Consider the following 26,994-nt stretch of genomic DNA (forward strand, 5'->3'; position numbering starts at 1 on the left):
AGATTGTGCGGTGCATGCACGTGCGCGTGCATGTGTGTGTGTGTGTGTGTGTGTGAGAAAAAGATGTAATATTCCAATAAACTAATGTTAACATGAATACATTTCAGTCAGGACCACTTCATGAAACCTTACAGAGCAGAGCAGGCATCAGTGACAACAGTAATGACATTGATTCAGTCAGATACAGCATACAAAGGAGGAGCTGGGGTGGAGGTGGGTTGCGAAGCAGCTTGCAGAGGAAGCGGAACGCGTAGACAGGCTAGAGCGGCTTAAATATAGCGCCTTGTATGAGATTTACCAATTGGATGCACAGAAAGGAATCAGCTAAGCCATCAGCTGATGTGGACTGGCCTTGAGTTCAGCTGTTATCAGCTAATGTAGGTGGGATTGTGAGCTGAGCTTGGCTTTATGGCTGCCTGAAATACGCTATGCTCAATTTAACTGTTTTTTCCGGCGGCCGATGATGGAGCGAGAGAGAAGAGAGACGGCAGCAGACAGCAGATAATAGAGGTGAACAGTGCCCCAACTGACTCTAGAATTGCCATTGATGCTTTTGTTTATGCTCAATTTCTTGCCCGGAAGTAAAAGAGAAGATTGATACCACCCTCATGACATTTGGGATGGAGCCAGACCTGGGAAGGGATTTAAGTGCAGGTAGACATTTTTCCAGCTAGCTGTGTCCCCCTGCTTCCAGTCTGTATGGCAAGCTCCGCTAACTGCCTCCCACCTTCAGCTCTGTACATACACACTGATTTGAGATTGACATTGACCTTCTCGATTAAGCCTCCGAAGAAAGCAACTAAGTGTACATCCTTAAATGTTAAATTATTCTTTTAAGCTTGCACATTTGCAATTTGAATGTTTTCAAAGAAAATGACCCACTTGCTCTGCCCGCACAGCTAGCAGAGTGCACGGCTGCGGTCTGCGAGGGGGGGGGGTTTACTCAGTTTTTTGCTTTTCACCTAAATCATGATGTGTACACAGAATTGTGACCGTTTTTTTTTTTTTTTTTAAATAATGAGGTCATGAATCCTACATGGGGCGGCTGTTGCTCAGGATGTCGAGTGGTCTTCCACCTATAAGAAGGTTGGTATTTGAGGGCCAAATGTTAAATAAAAAGGTATTTGAGGATCCTTGATCCTCAGCAGTCTACACGTCAAAGTATCCTTGGGCAAGATACTGAACACCAAATTGCTCCCGATGCTGTGCATCGGTGTGTGAGTGTGTTAATGCTCTTAATGAGCAGGTGGCCTAGCTAAAATTGTGTGAATGCAGGCTTGTGTTGTAAGTGCTTTGAGTGGTCATCAGGCTAGAAAAGTGCTAAATACAGTTCATTTACATAAAAAAAGACCAGTAGGCTTGTCATTATAATACTCGAATTTCCATCTGGACATTTCTTAAAATGTGGCTTCATTTCTTATTTTTGTGATGTGAGATAACAACAAATATGTACATGGAAGCAAATGAAGCTCATTCCTTAACAAATCATACACTGTAAATTTTATTTAGAAATCAAATGTAGCATCTCTGACTATTTTTTTTTAACCTCACTCAAAAAATAAAGAAAGAACCTGGTTATATCATGGTTATGTAAGACTGCATAGACCATAGGTGATGTATGACTTCCTGGGACCAAGGGCTAAATTTCAAAATAAAAACTGATGCAATCAGTGATCAAAATCCTGACAGACTATTTTGACCACCCGCTACCATCAAAATTGAAAGTTGTACACACAGTATTAGGTTGTAAAAAAAATTCTTTCATTGATACCTGCTTATTTATGTTCATTACAGGGGTTACAGGTGGATGAATGAGCATCTGATGGACAGACTGGCTATGAGTGCCTCTCAGACTGTCTCTTACCTCCAGGAGCTTAACATGAGCACACACACACACACAATGCTGTCGTGTGTCAGTGAGTCACCAAAGTGACGCATTCTGATGGAACATTTGGTTTGATGCGTGTGTGTGTGTGTGTGTGTGTGTGTGTGTGTGTGTGTGTGTGTGTGTGTGTGTGTGTGTGTGCACGCTTCAGACTTTCATATGTAGATGGTGAGAAAGAACTGTGGAGTTGAGATGAAACAAACTAGTCTCCTTCAATTCATGTTCATATGCTACCTGCAGCGTTTACATTACGTTGTGGGGAAAGCAATGTGGAAGTCATTTGTGGAGTTTTATATGTTTCTGTGATCATTTGTGTTATTGAAAATATTGCTTTGAAAGCTTGTACATTATTCAGGTCTGTGCTTGCAGTCTGACCATTTAGATTTCTACTTGCAAATTCTGTTTTGCAAATGTGTGCCTTCAGTTCCAGGCTCGCAGGTTGCAAGCTCACAAGCTGTGAGCCAAAAACTGTGTGTTTTTTTGTTTTTGTATCTTGGTGGGGACTTTAAACTGAGTGCACACCAACACACAACACCAGACTGTTTTTTGAGGGTTAAGACTTGGTTTTAGGGTTAGGGTTAGAATTAGGTTAAGGGGCTAGGGCAGGGCTTCTCAAAGTGCAGACCTTGGTGCTCATCTGGACCGAAAGGCAAGTGAAACTGGACCCAGCCCATATCGTCAGCTGGTGGCCCGCATGTCACATCTGGCCCACCAAAGTCCATCTGTCCCGCAGAATATTTATGAATCCAGGAAACACACCGATCTAAAGTTGCTCAACAGTGGAAGAGGTCCAGTCTGTCCTGAGAGCGATCGTAGATTAGCTTGCCAGCCAACAAGCTACGAGCAGAAAAGTTTCTTAATTCATAGTTCACCTATTCTATAGAAATGGATACTCACAGAGAATCTCTAAGCTTGTCTTTTTGATACAAGAGGCGTAATATGGGTTTATATGTGTTGGCCAACTGTTGTTTTGAATTGCAAACTGAGTCAGTCATTCATTGGTAGTTGAATTGTGAGTTCTGTACTGCTGACTGCTTCCTTGCCAGAGGTCTGGGCATTTTCTAGTTAAAGGATCTAGTTTTCATTGTGGATTCTTCATGTTGTTTAGGAGTCTGTACACACCGATATTGGCTCATATAAATAATATTAAGAAAATATCAAACAATAATAGGCTAATTAAGCCAAATGAGATGTTGGCCCTTGGACAAATGCATTTGAGGGCCCATGGGCTAGGAAATGTGCATACATGGATCCAAACGTGTGTGTGTTTGTGTGTGTCCATACTGTCCTCTGATGGGTTTAGTATGGTCAGATTTTGCATACTGAGCTTTTTCAAGGACATGGACAGTCTATAAAACAAAAGGGCAGGACATTCAACTTCTGACCAATCAGCTTCCTCAGAGAAGCTACAACCAATGCTAATGGCTCAGTAGTTCAGTCATGTGACAGTGAGACAGCTGACGAGCTGCTAGTTAAAATCTAAATCTATTCCTCCATTGATTGGTGTTTCAGCCTACCTCTTCCTAACTTTGTCTAACCAACCAGTTCCTCTCGGGATGCTTAACCATACCCTAACATCAACTTAAGTTAACCAGCACTGCAGGGAATCAACACATATAACAATTTTCATAAAAATACTCATTAATTCATCCTTAACTAATAGCATACGTTGTGTGTTTGTTTGTTTCACCCTTTTAGCTCCCCTCATGTCATATGTGGGAGGATGCAAGTGATGGAAGAAAAGATGCATAAATGACAAGAATCCCATTTGAGAAGGGTCCCAAGACCGACAGAGAGAAAGAGGAAGACAGAGAGGAGGACTAAATGAAAGAGAAGGAATCACCAGAAGGGAAAATCTGGAGTCCCAAAGCTACGATGGAGACATGGAGAGAGGGGGAAGGGTGGGGAGGAGATGGAAGAATCAATATCTAATTTCAGTGCTGAGTTCACTGTGGACAGTTTTCCAATAAGAGTTGGATAGAACACCAAAGTTTGAATAGCCATGTATTCCTGTCTGTCTCACTGTGCATCTTTCACTGTCTTTTTGTCTTTGTTTTTCCTTCTGCCTGTCTCCCTCTATGTGGCCTCATGGGTGGACCACACCTCCATCTGTCTCTGTGTCCATTGCTAATGATTTGCAGGCTTGAGCTGACTTACACCAGCTATTAGGGTCACTGCTGAGCCAAAACGTGAATTCATTCTCAGAGAATGAGTAACATCTACTGCGCTTCTAACCAGTGTTAATTACAGCAATTGTGGCTGCTTCACCAGAACAGGTCCAGAACCATGACTTTAAAAGGGCGGGATTTCTGACCGCGAATCAGGTGACTGCTCCAGGCACCCCACAACATGTGTTAACTGATCTGTGCTAATTTCATTGACAATTTATTGACGAATATGCACCATGAAAACAAATGAGAAACTGATATGATGAAGTCAGTGAGGGGGTACTCCAGTGATTTAGGCCGTGATTACTTTTAGTATGAGTCAAGATACAAAAACAGTTTATCCTACATATCCCACAATGCAACTGAATAGTGCTTTTCATTAGACTTTTCCTGCCTGGTAAATGCCCATACCTGCGGAGGATTTCCTCCCTCCCAGTGTTCCCAGTGCTCCCCTGTCTGCCTCTCTCTCTGTTTGTCCTGTTGGTGTGTGTATTGGTGTTGGTGTTATCTCTGCTCATCATATCTGCAATCAGCTCGTCACACCTCCCAGTCTGCTCACCTGCTCTCATCACTTCATCAGCTCGCAGTATATCTACCCTCTCGCTCTTCGCCACATTACTGCTTTGACGTTGTTCTTACATAGTGGTAGTCATGCTTCCAGGCCATTGCAGTGTATTTCTCTAGAGATTTGTTCTCTTTGTGTTTCCTGTGACTAACGTGTATCTCTTGTGGCCCAGGATCATCACTGACCTGTCTGTCTCCCTGCTCATCTGTTTTCCTGCCACCAACCACCTAGCATCCAAGGTTCCCCTGACAGCCAGGCCGCATTGGCTCCATGAGAGGCCACCAGGGGGCAGCGCCCCCATCTTCATTCACTGTGCCCTCACTTGTGTAAAAGCTTGCCCACGTTTTCTCTGACATCAGTGAAAGTCCTGTGATGACCGTGCTCAAGGGAGATCCACTGTAAAGATTTCAGAAAGCTGTGACGAAGCATTTTACAAGCCGAGCGGAAAGTCCAGTTTTGAAAGGCTCTGCTCTTAAAGCTGGCTTTTGAATGAGACCTCATGAGGAAGCTGAGAGACGACTGGAAGGAACTTTCTGTGCAACAACTCACGACCAGAAGAACAGACCTTCACTTGTAAATCTGGAGAAACACCTGAGAAAATCCTGGAAAGTCCATGCCCCTGGGAGAATGTTGTTTTTATCTAACATTTTGCCCACAAATATGAGCACTGTTTATTTGGATATGTCATCTGTGTTTTGTCAATTTGGTGTGACCGTGTTATCTGTTACCTTATTTGTGTGTGTGTGTGTGTGTGTGTGTGTGTGTGTGTGTGTGTGTGTGAACCCACGTGGCATACGTCAGAATGCCATGATTAGTGGGACAAAAGTGATTTATTTTCTATTTTTCCACAGAAGCAGTAGCTTGTTAATGTCAGCACCGACGTAATGTGAGGTCTGTTTCTTTTCTGTTTGTCCCTGTAGTCCAAACCACAGCAGTGAGCACAGGATGGAGGTGTTCAGGAGGAGTTCATCACCCTGGACTATTTATTAGAACATGCACAAATGCAACTGTGCATCAGCCGCTGCCCAGTCCACATGGACTCATAAGACAGAGGCAGCAATGAAACATTTGTCAAAGTTTTACAAATAAAATCGTCCACAAAAAAGGTGCAATTCTCAAACAAATTATGCAGCACCAAAGAAAATCAGAAATTCATTAGTCCATTCACACAATTTCATCAGCTTTTCTATCAAAATGGACCACACTTAAATGTGAAAGGGGTTCCTCATAATGTTGAACCCACAGAGCATTTGATCTAACTCTAAACTTTATTTTTTTGGTTCAGTCTCACTCCTTTCATAGTGTCCTTTTGTGTTGCAGCAGAGAAAAGGCTGTGAAAACTGTGTACACTTTGACTTTTACCCTACCTGCTTAGCCCCAAATGGCTGGCAGACAAACTAAAAGATGAGCTGGTGAACATAGTGGAGCATTTAGCTGCTAAAGAGCCATATATGTCGCTATTGAATATTTGAAATTGAGTTTTATGACCAAGTCAGTCCAGACTCCAATGGGAAAAATCTCACGTTTGAATAAAAGTCTGAACATCACACACATCAGCAACAAATTTAAAACAGCACATCGAGTTGAAGCATACAGCCAGTCTTCGGAAATATCTGGCCACCCTGAAACATGATTGGCCACCTCAAGTGCCACCCCATTATCCTAAAGTATGATCTCCCTGTTGGGATGTGGGACTTAGTTCGAACCAGCTGTTTGATGGGTATTTTTAAATGTGCATTGTTTTGTTTTGTTTGGAGCCTACAGTTTCTTTTTGAGAACTTAAAGAATAGTGTATATTTGTATGGTGCAAGGGTGTGTGTGTTTGTGCAAGTACTTCACGCTACCCCTGCATGGGTCAGGGCCACATTTGGGCCACCCCAGTCCAAGGAACTACACTGCAGACTGGAGCCTCTGTTAATAATGACAGACAGATAAATCAATCATAAATTTAAGCTTCACTCATCTCCTCTATGAAATGTCTGGGCTGCATTATCATATACTGTGATAAACTGCAAATACATTGACTGTAATGTTTAAACCAGAGTCAGATTCCTACTATGTGCTCACATACGTGGCCAATAAAAAACAATTCTGATTCTGAACTGGTCGTGGGTCAGATCTCTAGCCTGCTTCCAGGCACTGACTCTTCTTCTTGCAGCTCTTATGCATGACTTCTGTGTTGTTTACTGTGCTGTGTTTACTGTTGTGTAGTTAAATCTACGATCATCGTATGTGAGTAGCAACATTGTCCTGTGAGAACCACATATTTCTAAAAAGATAACTTGAACTTGAACTTGAGTTCAGAAAAACGCCAGTTTTCAGCATTTCCAGCTGATCCAAGAGGCTTTTTAAAGAGGTTTTTTTTTTATCTAAAGAACGAGGAGAATTTTCTCAAGTCAGACAGGAACATTTAATCATTCAGTTTACTGGAAAAGTTGGACATGCATGATTTTCATTGGACAAGAAGAATATGAAAAATTGAAGAGTAACTGGTAACTAAAGCTGTCAGATAAATGTAGTGGAGTAAAAAAGTGCGATAATCATCTCTGGGATGTATTGGTGAAGAAATATAAAGTTGCATGAAATGGAAATACTCAAGTAAAGAACAAGCAAAGAGCCTTTGCAGCTCATTTGAAAAAAAAAAAAAAAAAAAAAAACAGAAGGAATTAATGTGACCGAGTTCATTTTTTGGGGACTTAGTTCGAAACTTGTGAGCTGAATGTGAACTAGCTAGCTTTTGTGAAGCATGAACTTGCACCACACTGTTCACAGATCTGTCCTCAGCCGGATCATTTCTGGTGGGTCTTTTATATCATTTATATCATTTTATATCCAAGCTGACATTTCCCTGCCATGATAGTAGAGTACCAGGTAAGCTCACATTGAGGCTGCTCGCCAAAAAAGTACAAGGCAGGCTGTGGTCATCCATTTAAAAATGGAGCTTAACCCATGGTTAGGTTGGAGTCAACATTGAGTTAGCCGGTAACATATTATGAAACATCGGTATTGTTGCTATGGTTACCTAAGGGAAAAGTGAAAAACAAAAGTACACTCAAATATGTCTGCATGCATACAAACTGCTATATTTTTGAGTGTGCTGCCGATGTCCCACAACACAAAGCACAAAGGACAGAGATGAGTTCATCACAGATGGTGACGCAGCTCCAAGAGGATCTCAGAAAACCAAACAAAAAAAGTAGTAGTACATCTTAGGAAAAGAATATCCATGTAGTGTTTATCTCTATCTCTCATGAGGCCACCAGGACCTTGCAATGCATCTCAATTTATATACTGCACATACAAACATTACAGTAGTCTCATATAGCCTACAATAGTTCACATGTTTGTCTGATATTCCTTTCCTAACAGCAGCATGCTGTGTGTTCAGCACAGGAATGAACAAATCTGTAGCAGAGGATCCTCAAGCTCAGTTGAGTACTTTGAATCACTCCTGACACCATCGGACACAGTAGCTTTTTGCACTAGAGCTCCCCTCACTGGTGGAGGGGAGGTACTGACATTCAGGGGGCAGCTCATTCCTGACATTCTGTGTTCCTGACTGAGTAAGAGCTTCATGAAAGATAGCAAAAACTACAATTTTGTCTATTGCTGAGCTCTTCACAGTGCAAAGAGGGCTTATATGGGCTGAATGAACTGAATTAAACAGACTGAACTTCATTTGAATCCATGACTGAACTGAAGATTGTCAGAAGCGGCCCGTTAAGTCCCCAGTATGTTTCAACAAAGTGCTTGTTAGATCATCTAACAGCATCTAAACACATTTTGGTGGATTCGGGACAGAGTGGATATGTCAATTTTTGTAACTTCCTGAAACAGAAAATCTGACATTTCTACCACTAGTCTTGTTGAGATCCCCCAGTGGTAGTACCAGAAAAGACACAGAGCAGACAGTGTCTTTAAAAAAATGCACAAACTACATAATCTGAGAAACAGAATCAATGCAACCCAAGCTTCTTCTGGAGCTTTCAGCCACATCTCATCTTAATCAGCAGATGGAGTGTATCCAGTTGTCATGGAAATGTTATGACTGTATTCAATAAAGTGATTCATAATTTCTAAATCTATTATATAGTATGTAGAGCATGTTCATACACTTGTGAACATAGCCACAGTCCCTTACTTAAAATGACACACGCATACTTTTACTGATCCATTTATTCTTTTTAATTATGAGTGAAAAACTGTATTTATACTTGGCAAGCATCTGTAGTGTAAAAACCCTCTGATTTCAAGCTGACCATGTGAATGTGTGGATACAGGAGTGGAGCTGGTGCTCCGATGCACACCAGCCTTTTAACCAGATAGCATGTCTGCAGGCCTGAATAGATACAATACGTTAAGTCTGATTTTCAGATGATATTGTATTTTCTTTGACAGTGGAGGCCTAACTACTGTTAGGGCTAATGAAATATGATAAATCAGAAGGATTAAAGCACTATTTGGTGAATGCACATGCATACAAATAATGATGCCGTTAATGTGGTGATATGTCATATGTCAGCAGATTACAGTTTCACGATGCAAACACTGAGGGTACGAAGCAGCGCAAGACTTAAACTGACAGCGAACTGCTCTGACAAAGATTTTACAAACCGAGGCAGGATCACAGACAATTCATATTCATTGCACTGTACTGTACTGCCCTCCTGTGGTTTATCAACTGCACTGCAGTACTCTGGCAAGAATCTCCATCGTAAACCTGATGATGATGCCTGCAGTAGCGTACAGAAAGTACCTGACAAGTATTCAGTCTGTCCTGCAGAGAATTTTAACATGTGGGCCACTGTCAGTGCGCACATTCACACTTGACAGCTGGTCATGACAAGCACAGTGTTGCACTGCTAGTGAGGCCTTTTTCACAGCAGACATTTTGGTCTGTGTTAACTAATAATATCAACAATATCTCTGTTGCCCCAGCAGTCTGTGACAGTGTGACATATACCTTTATATATATTAAAATTCACATCTTGAGACCTATCCATTCTTTGATGTTTTGTGTATCCAGTATGGTATTAATATGATCAGTGCGGAAGAGGACATGAGTGAAGTCAGGCAGTAGGGGGCGCTGCTGTCGCTTCTCTCCGTGGATCCAAATAAGGAAATGACGTGGTTCATGTGCAGACATGGCCCCAAATAGAAAACCGAGGTAGTGACACTGGGACCGGGTTTGAGAGAGGGGAGAGGGTGTCGGGCCTGGTGTGAATTAAGACGAGGTTAGTGTTTTGTTTAGTTTTTTTAAAATCAGATTTTAATATTTCATTATTTAATAAATACCAGAGTTAGTTTTTTATTCAGGAAACAGGCTGTCGGTGGCTAATAAACGTTAGCTAGTCGGCTAAAACGTTACAACACCAAAGCTTAGCATGTGCAGGGCCTCATTAGTTCATTAGTCACTTAGTTCACGTACAGAATTTGATTTTAACAGATAAAAGTCAGTAAAATGTGTTACATTTTAAAAGCTCGCCCTGTTGAAACTCTGCGCGTTACTACCCACATGCAAGTGGCCATGAGGGTGTCTCCCTGTTTTTGAGCTGTATTAGCAGCTGTAGCTAAAATATTACTGTCAGTGTGTTTTTAACTCGTATTTAAGTATGTGTAAAATGTAATTAAAAGCTTCTGTGGTCACAGAAGGGTAATGTGGACATTCTGTGGTGTAGCTTCAGGACACATGCATTTATGTCCTAATAATTACAGGTCGTGTTGAAAAGTCCCTCAGTTGGATGATGGATAAATGGACTTCCAAATCAAGTTGAGAGTCACTACCTGTGTGTCCACCAATGAATTAGTATGACATCTTTAAAATGGTATTCAAGGGAAAATGTGTACCCTCTGCCCTCTCTGTCCCAAGATGTGTGCTGACAGCTGACCTGCTGCCCGGTGTAGCCAGATTTGGCTGCTGCTGGAGTGCATGCCTGCATGTGTTCGTCTTACATGCCGAGCAGGTGATAGACCCCCCCCCCCCCCTCCTCTAAAACACTGCTGGAGTGGAAAGATATTCATCTTTTTAATAGAGCCTGTACAGAGTTCAGTGAACATGGATGAATACCCCGTCATGGCAGAGTTGAATACAGCTTACAGAACAGACTGATGACAGTTTACATGAAACAGTGAGTAGGTGAGAAACTGAACACTGAACACCTAAAAGCACATGTGCAATTTGACAGGCAGTACATTTGAAATGTGGAGAGGTATTTTCAGTAATAGAAAACAAAGACACACAGAACAGTTAGCAAAAGTAAAACACATAAACACATTAACTGAAGGCTTCTTCAGTTCTGAACTGAAGAACTGAGAAATATGAGGGTGAGTTGATTAGAAAAAGCAACATGAGCCAGGGGTCTTTTTTTGCCTTTAATTTGATCGGACACTTGGAGAGAGACGGAATAGGGGGAAGAAACACAACTTTGGTATGTTTTTTGGTTCCCCCTGCAGGTTCTGAAGCTTCTTAATACTATATTGTTAATGCTGTGTCTGAAGCTACTTTGCTTTGGGAAGCGCCTCCGAAGCTTAAGACTCTTCATTCGATGGATTTAATGATCACCTTAACCTCAAGATGCTTTTGGGAAACAGGCCTTGGTTCATCTAATCATGACCATCATATGCTTGTACGGGTATAATACTCTCAGTCGGAGTACAGCAATATCAGTCCTTTGGGATTAACTGGAATATAGTATCCATAAAAAGGAGCATCCATCCATCAGTCTCCCTGCATGAGCAGCTTTAACAAACATTTTGATTGGCCTCCATCATATGTAACAGCTGTTTGGAGGTGATCCAAACCAATTAAGGATTCTGTTTTGGTCATTGAGTCTACATCTCAACCAGGTTTACACCTTGATTATGGGATACAGACTGTTCACTTCATTAAAAAACAATACTTCAAAAAGGGTTTGAGTCATGGAGAAGCTAGTGAACAGTGTTGTCTGTGGGCTCTGACAGGATGGATGACTTTGCAGAAGATGAGACAAGCTTCTACTCCAACGCAGAGGATTACTGGAAGGAGGTTCCCCCCACAGTGGATGGCATGCTGGGAGGCTACGGCAGCATCTCCAGCATCGACATCAACGGATCCAAGGCTTTCCTGCAGAAGTTCCTCGGCGTAAGAAACTCTTTTTTAAGATTACAGTCAGTGTTGTTTTACCAAAGACTATATATATATATATATATATATATATGTATGTATGTATGTATATACATATACACACACACACACACATATATATATATATATGTATATGTATGTATGTATGTATATACATATATACACACACACACACACATATATATATATATATATTGCACATACATATATACATATATACACACACACGTTTTTTTATATCATTTGCCAAGTTGGCCAAGTCTGTTGATGGATCATACCAATATAGGGAAAATATTCTGAGAATCTTGAAATATTGATTTCATCTGTTTTGCCAGCCAATTTAAGTCATGCATTTTGGTTATTTTTGCAAACAAAATTCTGACTATTATTATTAATAATAGTGATAGTTTTGTCACAGTGATAACGTTCAGTGGTTTCTGTGCTGTTTCAAAGCCTCTTCACCCTGACAGAAGCAGCTTGTGTCAAAGCTTTTATTCACCATTGACGTCTTGTGTTGTTTAAGGAAGGGGAGGGGAAGACGGGCGCGGGCTGTGCTCTGGACTGTGGTGCAGGCATCGGGAGGATCAGCAAACGTTTACTGCTGCCTCTGTTTAACACCGTGGACCTCGTGGACGTGACACAGGAGTTCCTGGACAAAGCCAAGACGTACCTGGGAGAGGAGAGCAAGAGAGTGGGGAAGTACATCTGCAACGGCCTGCAGGACTTTGTACCAGAGAGCGGACGCTATGATGTCATCTGGATCCAGTGGGTCATTGGTGAGTCTGCCTCAACAACAATGACATGACTTCCTTTGAGGAGAGACTGCTCAAAAATGTGCACCGTTATCCCGATTTGTATGATTCATTACATCAAGGTGTGGTCACACAACATGTTGAATGACCTAGTTCATTTCAGACATATTAAAGCCTAGGCTTGATTTGTATGACAGTATATACTGTGCGATGGTAGAATCTATCCCCTGATAGATTTGGCAATATCGTTTCCACCATGGTAGGTATCCCTTTGATTCCACCACATGGCTGTGTCACATTCCGGTCTGACCTGATTGCAGCCATTCTGGATAATGCTTGTGATTCCAGAAGCAGCTTTCCGCTCTGCTCCGTGGAGAATGTGCACTTCGTCCATTTTTGACGGACTTGCTGCCAGAGCCATCAACAAGACTTAGTGGTTAAGTGTTGCACGTGGACAAAGACTACAACTCAAAGCCTGCTATGTTCCTCATTGAGCATCTTTCCTGCTCTTTTTTCACCACAGGCCACCTTACAGACAACCACCTAGTGGAGTTCCTGCAGCGCTGCCAGAAAGCCCTGCGGCCCAACGGCCTCATCGTGATCAAGGACAATGTGTCATATGAGGGCGTGGTCCCAGATAAAGTGGACAGCAGCGTCTGCCGTGACCTGGAAATAGTTCACAGTCTGGTGGCCAAAGCGGGCCTCCGCATCATCCACGAGGAGCAACAAATGAACTTCCCAAAAGAGATCTACCAAGTCCACACGCTGGCTCTCAGATAAAGGACTGCTCCCTCCTCCATGGGATAGGAAGAGGAGGCGCCGTGTAGATGAAGTATTTCTAATGTGGAAAGGTGTTTTTCAAATCAGCAATCTATTTATTATCTGTCTGGAAATGATCTGCAGTGTGATGTGTTTGTGGAGTGTGTGTGGCTAACTCTAAGCAGCAGCATCTTTTTTTTGGGCTAGCATGCCTTAAGGTACGGCCACATTACACATCTGTCTTATGAATATCTGCTTGGTGTTCCTGTGTCAGTGTGATCTCCAGCAGGACAGACGTTCACCTTTGTTCAACTTTGGCTGTATGGATACTCAGTCAGCCTATAGCAACTCTGATGCACTGTGTTTGGAAAAGGAGAAGTCTTACAGACCATCACCACTTGCTCAACATCGTTGGAACTGTGACATCACATCCTTTGTTGGAGCCGAGTGTGAGGCAGTTTCACTGAACAGAGGACTAATGTGACTGAGCTGTATCACATTCTGGTTCCAAGTGTTTCAGCTGTGGAGCATTTTCAAGCAGTCTGTTCTTAAGCAGACACATTCCCATTATTGTCGTTTCGTGGAGATTTGGATGTTTTACAGCTTATTAAAAATGTTTTCAGGTAATGTCCGATCAATGTGGTCACAGAGAGTTTGTGGATGTGTCATACTGGTTTTAATTAGGGCTGTCCCAGTCCAGTTTCTGGGTCCCCATTCTGATCTGAGTCCTTTATTGTTGTCTGATTATACAGAGTCTGATGAGATAATAATGTATTATGAACATGAATGTTGATTAAATGCATCTGACACATTGGAATTACTGCTGAAGCCTACTAAATTTATTTTATTTTTCACAAGTTATTTGATCCAAATACTGGAGGTGCAGTTCAAAAATATGAAGTTGATAAGTGTAAGTTGTTGACAGGATATGGATGAAAGTTTAACTGTTAGAACGTGACTTCTGAAACTGACATGAAGCAGAGGAAACAGAGGAGACATGTTTCTGTTTTGGACCTACAGAAACACTTGTGGTTGCATAGAGGTGTTACAGAGTGATGCTTCTTTTAATAGACCACCAACAATTCAACATGCACACCCACTTCACGCTGTGAGGCGGTGACAAAGTAGCCAGGGTTTGAACTTCTCTGTGTGACAACACACTTTCTGTCCGCTTTAATATGAACAACTGATTGCAACACTAAGAATGCCTTCCAGGAGAGAATGCCTTAAAGTGGGTTTTGAGACAAAATGTCTAATGGAATCATCAAGAAAATAATGACTGGTTGCAGCCCTAAACCACAGCAGTACTGCTGCTACACAGGAGTAGAATGATTTCAATAAGTACAGCTGGTTTTGCTGTTAATATCTAAAGAAGGCATCTCTGAATATTCAATTCATGTGCAGTGACATTACAAACAAGCACTTACAGAGTCAAACGTGATCCTTCAGATAATGCAAAAATCACAATAAAAATGCATTATTCAGTTTTCATGTCCAAGACGGATTCACCAGCCATATAAATAAAAATGAATACTAACATAGCTAAGCATAAAATTGGCATAATGATCAGTCCTGATCAGATTTCTGGCCTTTTTCAGTAAACTAGAACTAAAACAGATCAAGTTAGGATCCACCCACTCCACTACTTTTAATTAATACAGTTCAATTTGTTATGTATCGTGAACACTGCTATGTGTATGCAACAAACTAATCCCAGCTGGTTCACTTATCATCTGGTGATGTGATAATAGGTGGTGTATAGACTCCACCGACTGCTGGAGTCTGATCCTTTCTTCAACACAGACAGGAATTACAATCTCTGGTGGCTTTCCCATCTAGCGCTGAGTGCCTTACTGGGAGGTGGAGGCAATGAATGCAACCTCAGCACAATTTGGTGACAGCTGAATATAATGTTGGCTACCTGGTAAACAAGTAATGAAATGAATAATATATATATGCGATAAATATTTGCGATTGATAGTTTTCTGCCTCTCTTACTGGCAGGCACACACCTCAAGTCTTCTACTGTGTCATTAAGTGCTGATAGATTCAGGTGAACCCCAGGAGTTCACTCTTGATGCACTTTGTCCAACATGGTTAGTTAAGCTACAAAGTGTAAAACGTGAATGTTTCACACACATCTTCAACCCGGCAGCACATAAGATCTATACAGTCAGTCAGGGCCCAAGATTAGTGCCATCAATTCAGTGTCTGACCAAACGTGAGATATGGTCCAACCTGCCTTCTGTTCCTCAGTTATGCTGTTGAATAATGGACAGAAACGTGTTTCTATGATGTCACAGTGAAGCTGACCTTTGACCTTTTGTATATAAAATATCACTGCATCATTTTATCTTGTGGGACATTTGTGTGAAATGTTGTTCTGATTGTATTGTGTGAGGTCACAGTGACCTTCGACCTATGACCATCAAATTCTACCTCTGGGCACTTCTATCTGTGCAGTTTTTGTCACACAACTTGCAGCATGTCTGATACAGGGGGAATACTGTCTGATTGTCTTGATTGACACTAGCTACCTCAGCAGTCACAGCAGGAACAGAGGGACAGAGAAGAGCGTGTTTTCTGCTGGTCAGTCCAAAAACTGTAAGCGGGGATCCGGACTGAAAACAGCCCTGCGTTAAAACAAAGTGGAGGGCTGTACTGGTGTTTCAGGTACCAGTGAGACATGAAGAAATACAGTTTGGGAAGTCCAGTTGGAGTACCAGATGAAAGTAGTTTAAGGCTGCCAAAATACTGCACAGCATAATCAATCAGCATTATCACAAAGATTTCAAGGCCACAACTATTTTATCTTTCATCATAAAGAAATTTAAATACTACAATTCATGTTATAAAGTAGTTACCAACAAGGCCATAGCATCTGCATTTTTTCAAGCCTGGCTAAAGTGGGTCTGAAAGCTGCATTAGAGGCAGTGATGTTCCTCACAGCACCTCTATACAACCACTGCTGACCTGAGTATGGACAGCTGAGCCTGCTTAATTCACTGAATAAAGACTGAGATGTAGGTGAAAGCTCCATAAAACTAGTAAGTAGACCTTTGAGCTTTGATGATGACTGAATCCACATTGATTCCACAGCAGCGACTGTATCAGTCAACATGGCAGCAGAAGCTTAATATGAACTCTGAGGAGCGTTGGGGTGAGGTCGTCGATCAGGACCAAGTCTCACTCTGGAGTCTGCCTGATCTCTCCATGGCGACCAGCATCTGCTCGGCATCCTCAGCGGACACGCCCCCCTCCTCCTGGAACACTTCTTTCAGAGCGTCACACACACTGGCTGGCATCTGTTTAGCATTTCTGCATAGAAGAAAAACAAGGTCACCACTGTGCATCAATACTGGCCCTTTCTAACACAGCAAACAGAAAACTTCAGCTGCATGAAACACAACAAGTGATGGATTTATTTTTGGCCCACATTCCAGGATCCCGGGGTCTGTATGACGAAGGCACTCATTGGGTTCTCCAGCTTCAGTGGGTCTTAATAATATTTGAGCCTGGACAAGTGGTCTCAAGAATCCAGGTAAGTATCCTGTATGTCTCTTCTTCCTCTAAGCCATCGAGCTATTAAACACACATCAGTGATCCACACTGTTCATTATCATTCATTAACTCAAACACATACATGGTACTTCATTTGAACTCAATCCCACATACACTGTCCTCCTGCCGAAACACTCACTAATGTGTGTTAATCCACAGGTGAAAATAGTCCCCAACACATGCACCATCTCCTCCTGTATGAGTAACGTTTGTTAAAAACTACAGTCACCAGCGGTTACGCTTTTCATTTTTCTTCCATATCCCGGTGAGAAGTGAGCCAGCTTCATCCAATCAGAGGTCCTGGATTCAACTCAAAGTTAGCTGGACCAAAACAGTACAGAGGGGGAAGCATTAATCCAAATTTCCAACTGAAAAAACTAGGAAAATATCATAAGGCTTCAATATGTGGTGGCAACCAGACCTAGTGTCCCTTCAGAATCATCTTCCAAATGATGTAAGGCCTGATTTGTCTAACTCAGATTAGCTTCAGATGAATTCTGGGAAGGATTTTTGCATGGACTGGTGACTATGGATTTTGTTTTCTAGCTCTTCCATTGGACCCTCTTTAAGAAGAGTCCAGTTTGAATGTCCAGTATGAACAGGATGAAGGATTACTGCAAGCAGAACCTGTTTCCAAGCTCATATGGGCACTTGACTGTTGTTTTAAGATAGACTTGAGAGGAGAGGCTTTGTTTTGGTGCCTTTGACTCACCCAGCAATGTAGAAGCAAGCATTTTTATTGGTAATCAGGTCCCACAGGAGCTTAGGGTTCTCCCTCACACGGTGCTGCACATACACCTTTTCCTCCTGAAATACAAAAACATCCCATTTCACAATTAGCCACAAAGGGTACACTCTTAAAAATAAGGTTTGAAAAAGGTCTACTGGGTTCCTGCATCAGCTCTGCCTTGTTTTTACCACCATGGCTGTGCCGGGGGCGTGGCTGAGGGCGGTCACTGTATAGCTGTGACATCACCTTCAGGAAGTCCTGACACCTTGTTTACAGGTACGGTTTCTGAATACGGGCTGTGTGCATTCCTCAGTGGATTGAGTGTTTTGATATTTTCACAGTATTTGCTTAGCACCTAGACCTGCTTTCTAATCAAAAAAAGACATTCCCAGACATGGATTAAGCCTTGTCCTGGACTAAATAATGGAGATCTTTATTGAATTTTTCTTTCAGTTTCAGATCCACGTCTGGAAAACTGACTGAAATCAAATCAATCGTAGTATGATTGCAAGTGACAATAATACTATTTCAGCAAGCTTCAGTATGTCAGAGGTGCATGGGGGAAGGTGGATTTTTAATGGCAGCATTTGTTTCTTGTTTCTTTGAAGACATTAGCTGAATACACAGCTTACTGGACGAACAGTGAGGTGTGCCAGTGACTTAAAAAAAGAAGGTTTGAGTGATTTAACAAACACCTTTTCTGGTGAGGTGGTATAATGCATTATTAATGTGTGCATTGTTCTAATTTTCACTTCCACCTCATTGTGTGCCACTGGAGGCTCTCAGTGTATGAGCTGGAGGTCAGACATATTCAGTCTCTTCCACTGTCACCTTTATTATGTGCCCATACTCCTACTGCTCTCATGGGACCCTGCAGTACTTTGCTCTTTGTAGATAGCTTCTGATTCATCTGGTGGAATAACTGGACCTTGGCACGTCCCTCTCTGCTATGTCACATTAGAGGAGATGACATGAATTGACCTGCTGAGGACAGCCTGATGTGCCTGGTTTGTGTCCTATCTGACATGTTGCTGATTCCACTGGTCCTATGCTCACCTCTGAACCGTTCCTCCAGAACTACAGAGCCTCTCCTGTTCTGACGGCTCATCGTCAGAGAGCCTCCACCATTGTTCCAAGGTTTATAAATACATTTTTCACTTACTCGTACTTACCTACTTACTACACTGTATATTCAATGTCACTACATTGTATTGATCAATAGAAAATGTATTTCAAAATCTAAAAGGAGGTATGGGCTGATTTGCTGTTGGTACAGAGAATAAGAAGACCAATATATCTATTAATTAATAGTACAGGTAGTTAACCATCTGAACAGCCACTAATTAATTAGTCAAGACAGAAAAACGAGAACATACCATACAATAAAAAATAACACTGAATACAAATGTATGCACACCAAACAGAAAGATACAGTAAATTGATGCAACCTCTCTTTTTACACCTGGAGACAATGAACAGTGGTAAGACACCGTCTACAGTCTGATAATGTGGTAATATAAAAAACACACTGTGGAAGACACAGACATCACAGACTATGAGCAGACATCAATGTACACTGACGGGGATGAAAGGGCTGAAAGCAACACGTAGACTGCATCTATTAGGATTCTTTCATTTTTCTACAAATCAAACTTATGCCATTAGAGTAAATAAAGAGTTTCTGTCCTTTCCTGTGATGGTCGGCAGGTACTGAGAGAGTGTGTGTGTGTGTGTGTGTGTGTGTGACCTGGTCTCGTGAGAAGGCAGTGAAGAGGGTCAGGTGTCCAGCCTTCGTCATCTCCTCCCACTCTGAACTGAAGTAGAAGTCTCTGCACTCAGAGCGACAGCCGAAGAACAAGATGTTGGCTAAACAGCAGCAGGACGAGTCAGGAGGAGGAGGAGGAGGAGGAGGAGGAGGAGGAGGAGGAGGAGGTGGTTAGTGATGGCAGAGATGTGAAATGTCGTGAAGCGAGAGGCAAAGTCAGAGAGGAAAGGATCTCACCAGTTTTTCCCTCAACAATCCTCTCTTGTAAAGCCGACCTGAAGGGGGCCACTCCTGTTCCGGGCCCAACCATTATCACAGGGGTGTCCTTGTCTTCAGGGAACTTCAGAGTTCCCTTTTTCACCCACAGGGGCACATACACCTCTCCTGCAACACCGTTTAGTACAATGAATTACATCTGAAATCTTTATTTTCCTCAGTTGTAGAGAAAACCAAGCTTTTATTTAACTTTTGCATTCCATCACTGACATTCATTATTTTTTGTGAATATGTTGTCTTGTCACTGTAATGTATATTCCAACAGTGATGTCACCACTCTGCCACTATGTCTTTCTCTTTTTTTAAAAAAAATGCAGTTCTTACTCCCTAACTGACAGCAGTCAGTTCTACTTTGCAGTTGTTTTTTTGTTATTGTCGAGGAATCTCTAGACTTCCTGCATAAATTCTTCACATTAAAGGTCTTCCTGTGGCTAAAAGGGTAAAATGCTTGCCTTTCCTGATGAAACATCTACAGGAAGTGGTAAGTGTCACTGATAGTGGCTTAATTTTCAACAACAACAAAAAAAACAATGGCAAAAAGGGGCAGTTGGTATTAATTAGTCAGTGAGAACAGTAATTGTTGGAGCCAACTGTGTGACTCAGCTTATTCTGGGAGTTGAATATTAAGGTTTGAATCTAAATTAACCTCTGATGCGCTTTGAAATTTTGAAATCATTGTCGCTGAAGTGTGTAGAGACACTCTCCCTATAACTTCTCATTGTCTGTAGTCGGCCACAGACTCTCTTTATTCTGAAGCACGGAGACACATGATTTTTAACTGCTGCTTATAAATACTGATACTCAAGCTTATGTGCTTCTGCCATAAGAAAAACTGGTTTTGTGTTGTTTTGGAAAGTCAAGCAATCAAGATTAGATATCAAATGAAAAGAGACTCAATCTTCTTGAGAGTTGATGATAATGTTTGAGTGACCAGAGAACTACAAAGGAGCAAATAAGTGAGTAAGTACCTGGAGCACATGCTTGTGGAGTGCCCCCCAGCTACATTAGAGATTGCCCTTTTTTTGTCATTATTATCTGCTGTTGTTTTGTAGGCTTATATTTTATTTTAGTTCATTTCAGCGTCATATTTAAATTCCAGATTCAGTCAGGTCGAGCCACTATGACTCTTGTGTCAGATGAGGGATGGACGGACAGCCTGAATACACAAAGGAAGTCAATGTGTGGATTTCTGAAATGAACACACAACCTCCAGCCAATCAGAATCAAGTAATCTCTGTGGATGTGATGTAAGTTGTAATGTGTAATGTTATGTGTGGTGACAGACCTTGTGTAGGGTCTAGGGAGGCTAACCAAGTGGAGCAGAGGCCTCTTCGTGGTTTATACAGCTTGGTTTTGTAATGAACCACAGCTATCAGGATCTGAAGCCTGTGTGGGTGAGCCTGTGTGGAGAGAAGACTTCACTGTGACGTCTCCTGTGTCTGTCTCTCCTACTCAGTGAACAACATTTACAGCTTTGCTTAAACCATCCACACATCCAACACAACATCCTTTTTCATAGCAGTTACATAGTTGTCATGAATGATGAGCTACCTGGAGAGAGGAGGCGATGGAGAATGAGCGAGGCTGGATCTCAGGGAATAGGTCCAGGAGATAGTCCACTTTGAGTTCTGCTGTAGTGTGGGGGAAATCTGCCAAGACCTACAGCAGCAAGAGTACAACACACTCAGAAAGCAGGCCAAAGGAAAGGCTCATGTATTTAAAGCTGTGATGTGCAGGGTCGTCACCTCCAGCGCTGTGCGTCTGGGCCGGTTGCAGTAGCTGTGCAGCTCATCCTGGCCTGCCGCTGAGCTGAACTCAACCAGCTTCTCCCTCTCCAGCTCATTAGTGGCAAAGGTACACAGCAGCTCAAAGAAGGAGCGGCGAGGCACAGCGGATATATCCAGGTAGCTCTCCACCAGGAAGCGCACAGTGCAGGGCTGAGGAAGTCTGGCTGGAACTGAGAAGAATTCACAGAAGATTCACAAAGAAATGGTCATTTCCCGTCTGTTTAGGTGAGACGATTCTGCACCAATCAGTATATTTATATTAACAGTGAATCAAATCACTCTATGTAAAGGGATGAATGACCAAAAAAGAGAATTATCATCCAGCTCTGCAGTCCTTTTTTAGCCTCTTTCAGCTCATTATTTTGGTTTTCAGAACAACTTTGCTGTTTGGTTGAGTCTCACCACACTCATTAACTCCGGCAGGCAGCTGTTTTCAGAGAAAAAAGCTCTTATAAATCCATTTTGCTCTCCCTGTTCAACACCAAACAGCAGGCAAAGTTAGTGACTAGCTAGTGAGCATATTGGAGCATTTAAATACATAAAGAGCCAGATATTTCTCTCAGGAGTTGAGAGCTAAAAGGAGAGTGACTATTGGACTTGTAGCTGTTGTTGATCTTGCTTTCTGAATAGGCAGGGATTAATTCCAATGCCATGAAAAGTTAAATTATGAACTAAAACGTGATCTTATAAAAGAGTCACAAACAACAAGACATGAAATACATGTTACAGTTTAAAATGTGCATTTTGAATTAATAACATTAATAATAGTAAGGCTGAGTTTTAATACTTTCTTGAATAATTCTAGAAGTTAATTCATTCATTTTACACAATGTGCAGATTATTTCATAGTCTGTATTTCATACTGAACATTGGGGCTTCATTTGATAAAGGTTCATGAGTGTCAAAAGAAGGTTACAGGGGTATTAATGATGGAGCAGGTTATTAACTGAAATTAATGAAAGCGTATGGATTTTATCACTGCTGGAACTGGAATACAATCTAAAGCAAAAGTGTTGATTGATTTTTTTACTATGAACCAAAAGTCATGAATAATGCACACAGTGAAAACACAGACAGACAGACAGACAGACACACACACACACACACACTCACACACCTACCTGCAGTGTTGTCTGTGGCCCTGAGAGTGAACCTGGCCTCTGGATCTAATCTCAGCAGCTGACAGAACTGCTGTATGTCCTCTGGTGCATTACAAGGATACATCATCACCACGTCACCAGCGGCAAATCTATACAGCAAAACCACAACTAATGGTTTTTAGACTGAAAAGTGCAAAGTGCTGCACATCTGAGAGAATGGAAAGACACAGTGCATTCTTACTCCAGACTTCTACCATTCTCTGTAGTCATACTAACAAAAAGGGGGGCATGTCCTAAAGGGGCTCAACTTTACTCACTCAATGTTGGATCCAGTGATATCAAACTCAATGTGCCTCACGTCCTGAAAGTGTGACCTGTCCGTTACTCTCCTATTAGACAGTAGTCTGGCAGGAAAGGGATGCGACTGGGAGGGGGCAGTGGGGACACTCAGCCTGTCGTCTGCCGTCTCTTTCACATTATCCAGGAAGTGGAAAGTGTATGTTGGAGGGAGCCTGGCACAAGAAAGAAGCCAAAACAAATCCAACTATTACCTAGAGTTTAACACAAACCCAGACACTGACACGCTGTGTCAAATCAAGTGGATACTCACTGTTCATCCTCCCTCAGTGGAATCACGTCAGCCAAAGATGGATAGAGAGCAAACACTTTCTCCCAAAATGATGAGAGCCACGGGTCAATCACAGCATCTGACCTGGTTCACACAGATTTCGAGGTTAGCAAACACGTACCAGCAGTTGGAAACATTTATTGTTTAGACGTCACCGCTCCAACCCTGTCAACGCTAAAATGACTGCAAAACTCGTTGAATCATACAAGTATTTGGGCACTATAACTGATAATAAGCTGAGCTTTGATTGTAACACCAGTACGCTGTGCAAATAAAAAAAGCCAGCGAGGCAGCCAAGTTCAGTTTTGACAAGTCCTGATGACTTCATTTTACAGATCTTTTACTGAGTCTATTTAACTTTCTCTTTATCTGTTGGTGAAAAGTCTGTCTGATTTATATGACAAACAGTGAGTCCATCCTGATAGCAGCCAGTTTCAGACCTGGCCTTCAGGTTCCTGTGTCAGATACCCACTATCCAGAACCAACAGACAGAAACACTGCATCATACCCTCAACCAATTCACTGCCAAACTCCAATAACAAAAGGTAATATTAGCCCAACTCCCCAACCACGCTTGGTAAAGATTGCTTTGCTTTAATTTTAGCAGTACTCTGTGTTTTTACTTCTTTTTACATGTTGTTCATAGTTGCCTTTTTAGATATTGTGTTATTACTGTTTCACTGCAGCATAACCTATTGCCCCTCTGGAGACAAATAAAGTTCTACTTGACTTGATTTGATGCCTGTCACTCACTTTCTCCCCACATTTCCCGGCTCTCTTTACTTTGGGGATAAATTAACTAATTCTATCTGGAAAACAAGAGTCATGTCAAACTCTGTAAAGCTACAAAGAATGAAACTCACTACTTCCTGCAAGGATGTGTCACATTAAAAGCCCTTCAGCAACTAAAAGGGCATAGTTGTTGTGATACCTATATTGTGCTGAATTTACAATGGGGATTTTTTTTATCTGGATATATGCAACACCCATCTGCCAAATGCAATCATCTCAGTCTGAGCTGACTCGGCTGCACAATGCAAAAAAAAAACAAAAAAAAACAAAAAACAATGCATGTAATAAAGCATCCCACGATTCACCAGCTCCTTCAGGCATGGTGTTTCTTACCCCAGGTCATGCTGGTCATCTGCCAGCCCAACAGGCAACAGCATGCTGGCACCTAGCTGCAGAAGGCGCTTATGAAGCTTCTTAGCCACATAATTAAACCTACGGGCGAAAGTGGTAGATGCTTTTACAAAGACCATGAGCCACTCAGAATGTGTACTGTGAGACCTGTAAACCTGAAAAGAACTGACTTTGGATAGGAGGAGTCCCCGAGGCCCAGGATGGCACAGTCCAGCCGACTCAGAGAGCCAACAGGCAAAGACTTCTTAAAGACAAACCTCCAGAAGTTCTTTGAAGAAAGTAGACAGAAATATGTAAGTGAACATTTACTCATTTATGGGTTTTCTTATTTCTATGTAATTTTACAAATCTAATGGGTGTACATCTGCACAAATGTTTTGTGTCAAATTAAACTTTGACATGCTTTTTCACGTAATCTTGACAGTGCTGACATCTGAAGATCTGGATCGTCCAAAATGAAGAAAACCATCATAGCTTCTTAGCTGTGTTACATTCTCCATTTTTTACTTAACCTGCTCAGAGGCCCTGTCTCTGTTATGAGACAGGAGTTGCTGGTACAAATACAAAGAAGAAAGACAGATAGAGGTGCAAAAATGTTGTAACTGGCCCAAGCATATTACTGGCTGGCTACTGTTTTAATTCCAAAGCAACAGTAGATAACCAGCTGCAAGGAGGCACTGTATCACCACACAGATCCACATATTTCACAAACCATCTTCTAGTGTGACCCAGCCTTCACTCAGACAACTAAAATTGTGAAACTAGAAAAAAAAAAACTTCATTCTCTTTAGTTTAACAGTTATTGACCACCAGCGTGTGAAACAGTATTGTTTCGGCAATCACGGATAAACACAAGAAACAAAGCACACAACTTTGTCAGGAGTTCCACCAACTACAGACACAATTGAAAGGAGAGGTCATGTTCAGAGGAACAGTAGTTAGTTTTTTTTTGTTATTTTTTTATCACCTTCATATTGTCTGGAGGGTCCCCCTGGCCAGTGGTGGAGCACACAAAAACAACCAAAGACTCTGAGATCAAGTTGGCCTGTTGGATGAGAGGAAATACACATTAGAGTACAGTGTTTTGGAGTGATTCATGTAGCCTTTAAAAACCCAAACACATGGGTAGAGGGGTAAAAGCCTGCATCCACCACTGCAGGTAACTGAGTTAAATCCTCAGATCTGGTGCTGTAATGATCCCCTCTCCTGGCTATACTTAACAGCACCACACTCACCACTGAGTAAGAATCCAGAGGCAGCACTTGGACCTGCAGCTGCTTCCTCCTCGCCTGCCGCGCTATCCTCTGGGCCGTGTCCTGGGCCGTGCCGGTCTGGCTCCCATACAGGACGCGAAGGCTGGGCTTGGACATTACGACTGAGAGAACCAATCAGCAGTCCTGTCGACAGAGATCTGAATTGAACTGAAAGTGACAAAATGCCTGGAATCATACAAAGAATACACAAGTTAAATAAAATCCATGAAGAGGTCTCTGTAGCTCTAAACAAGTCTACAGGACTCACTTCAAACAACTAAAAGAAACACTGACAAGAGCTGTGGTGTGCATCTAGTGATGCTGTATAGCAGCAAGGCCTCACAAATCAACAATAACAAATAAATCAATTATAGTGCTTTCATTCTTCTAATGGTTTCATCATATTACTGTAATGGTGTGTTCATTTGCATATGGTCACTTTATCATGTGATGGAATCATTTTTACTTTCAGACAGTGTAGTGTGCTACAAAGTGAACCAGGTGTAACCAATCTTAATTTAAGCATATTATTTTCATATGCATTGTGACGTGTCTGTCTTTTACGGAGTAATTACTTTAGCTTCATCAAAATGTTTCTCTTAAGGCACAGCCACAGAAACCTTTACAATCAATTACATCACAAGCTGCAGTCATGTCGTGACTGTGGCTAGCTCCGGCTAGCAGGATGGTTAACTGGTTAGAAAATATGGTCAATTATTGTGTTTCCTATTAAATTTTCTGTATAAATCACACATATCACCAAATACCAAGGAAACACCATACTTGCCGCTGCTGTCTTTGTCAACAATAACGCTAAACACTAATAAAATGGACAAATAACTATGAGGTAGGTAGTTCCTTACTATTAACCATACGCTCCAAACGTCACACTTTACGGCAATGTCCTTGCACGTTGCGATTGGCTTGTGCGATGGTGCTGCATTCATATCCCTCCAAGAAAAATCAGACATTCGTGTTTTTTACTTTAAAAAACACCCACCAACAGCCACCGTCTATGAAAACAAATGAGAAATACAGTAGATCATCAACAACTTTAAGAAGAAGAGTGAGTGAAAACTGAAAATTTCAGGATGTAAAAGGAGGCTGTACTGATATATAGGCTACTGTCTGTATCTAATAAGTTGTGTTTTCTGTCATTTTGTACCTCTTCTCTGGTGCTCATTGGGACAAACCAGGCATTCTTGGTTTCTAATAATAAAATTCACAGAACAGGTCACTAAGCTCATGTCTAGAATGTTTGTCTTTCTGGTAAACACACCATTTATAGTCTTCAAGTGCTGTAAGGTTTTACCAAATCCTGCATGTTCTTTACAATTGCGCTCAAGTTTGTCAGGTTTATAGAAGCCAATTACTACCAGAAAAAAAAAGTCCTTACAAGAGATTAAATCAAATAATTAACTTATGCAAATCAAATTGTTAGAGCCTTACTTTAAGTCTGACAGCTGTAGTTACTAGTTACATTAACATTTTACCCATTG

At 41.7% G+C, this 26,994-nt stretch overlaps 2 protein-coding genes across 7 annotated transcripts; one reads left to right on the forward strand and one right to left on the reverse strand.

Annotated features, from left to right (window-relative positions):
- Positions 1–9,756: 9,756 nt before the first annotated feature.
- On the forward strand, positions 9,757–14,066 carry ntmt1 (N-terminal Xaa-Pro-Lys N-methyltransferase 1). Of its 4 annotated transcripts, none has more exons than XM_041960272.1 (5): positions 9,775–9,852; positions 10,488–10,581; positions 11,579–11,738; positions 12,265–12,517; positions 12,757–13,010. In XM_041960272.1, the coding sequence occupies exons 2-5, from the start codon at positions 10,556–10,558 to the stop codon at positions 12,891–12,893; spliced, it is 576 nt and encodes a 191-aa protein (XP_041816206.1). In that variant the 5' UTR covers positions 9,775–9,852; positions 10,488–10,555; the 3' UTR covers positions 12,894–13,010. The 4 variants fall into 4 exon arrangements, with proteins under 4 accessions (XP_041816204.1, XP_041816206.1, XP_041816203.1 ...); XM_041960269.1 differs by lacking the exon at positions 12,757–13,010 and adding an exon at positions 13,017–14,066 and having other exon boundaries at positions 9,792–9,852; XM_041960270.1 differs by lacking the exons at positions 10,488–10,581; positions 12,757–13,010 and adding an exon at positions 13,017–14,066 and having other exon boundaries at positions 9,757–9,852.
- On the reverse strand, positions 13,988–26,384 carry ndor1 (NADPH dependent diflavin oxidoreductase 1). Of its 3 annotated transcripts, none has more exons than XM_041960268.1 (15): positions 26,359–26,384; positions 25,478–25,639; positions 25,210–25,287; positions 24,413–24,510; positions 24,225–24,323; positions 23,082–23,183; positions 22,789–22,983; positions 22,493–22,620; positions 21,330–21,541; positions 21,136–21,243; positions 20,870–20,984; positions 19,546–19,692; positions 19,291–19,409; positions 17,526–17,620; positions 13,988–16,570 (listed from the first exon to the last, which is right to left on the reverse strand). In XM_041960268.1, the coding sequence occupies exons 2-15, from the start codon at positions 25,610–25,612 to the stop codon at positions 16,426–16,428; spliced, it is 1,776 nt and encodes a 591-aa protein (XP_041816202.1). In that variant the 5' UTR covers positions 25,613–25,639; positions 26,359–26,384; the 3' UTR covers positions 13,988–16,425. The 3 variants fall into 3 exon arrangements, with proteins under 3 accessions (XP_041816202.1, XP_041816201.1, XP_041816200.1); XM_041960267.1 differs by having other exon boundaries at positions 26,279–26,384; XM_041960266.1 differs by having other exon boundaries at positions 26,283–26,383.
- Positions 26,385–26,994: the final 610 nt, after the last annotated feature.

The sequence above is a fragment of the Chelmon rostratus genome, chromosome 19 (assembly GCF_017976325.1).
Source record: "Chelmon rostratus isolate fCheRos1 chromosome 19, fCheRos1.pri, whole genome shotgun sequence".
NCBI classification, from domain to species: Eukaryota; Metazoa; Chordata; class Actinopteri; order Chaetodontiformes; family Chaetodontidae; genus Chelmon; species Chelmon rostratus.

Coding starts and splice junctions, on each gene's coding strand:
- ntmt1 (XM_041960269.1), top strand. CDS start 10,556: ATGTGTTCGTCTTACATGCCGAGCAG. Junction 10,582..11,578: donor TCGTCTTACATGCCGAGCAG/GTGATAGACCCC, acceptor GGGCTCTGACAG/GATGGATGACTTTGCAGAAG. Junction 11,739..12,264: donor TCCTGCAGAAGTTCCTCGGC/GTAAGAAACTCT, acceptor GTGTTGTTTAAG/GAAGGGGAGGGGAAGACGGG.
- ndor1 (XM_041960268.1), bottom strand. CDS start 25,612: ATGTCCAAGCCCAGCCTTCGCGTCCTGTATGGGAGCCAGACCGGCACG. Junction 24,324..24,412: donor GGGGACTCCTCCTATCCAAA/GTCAGTTCTTTT, acceptor TTTCGCCCGTAG/GTTTAATTATGTGGCTAAGA. Junction 21,542..22,492: donor GGCCACAGACAACACTGCAG/GTAGGTGTGTGA, acceptor AATTCTTCTCAG/TTCCAGCCAGACTTCCTCAG.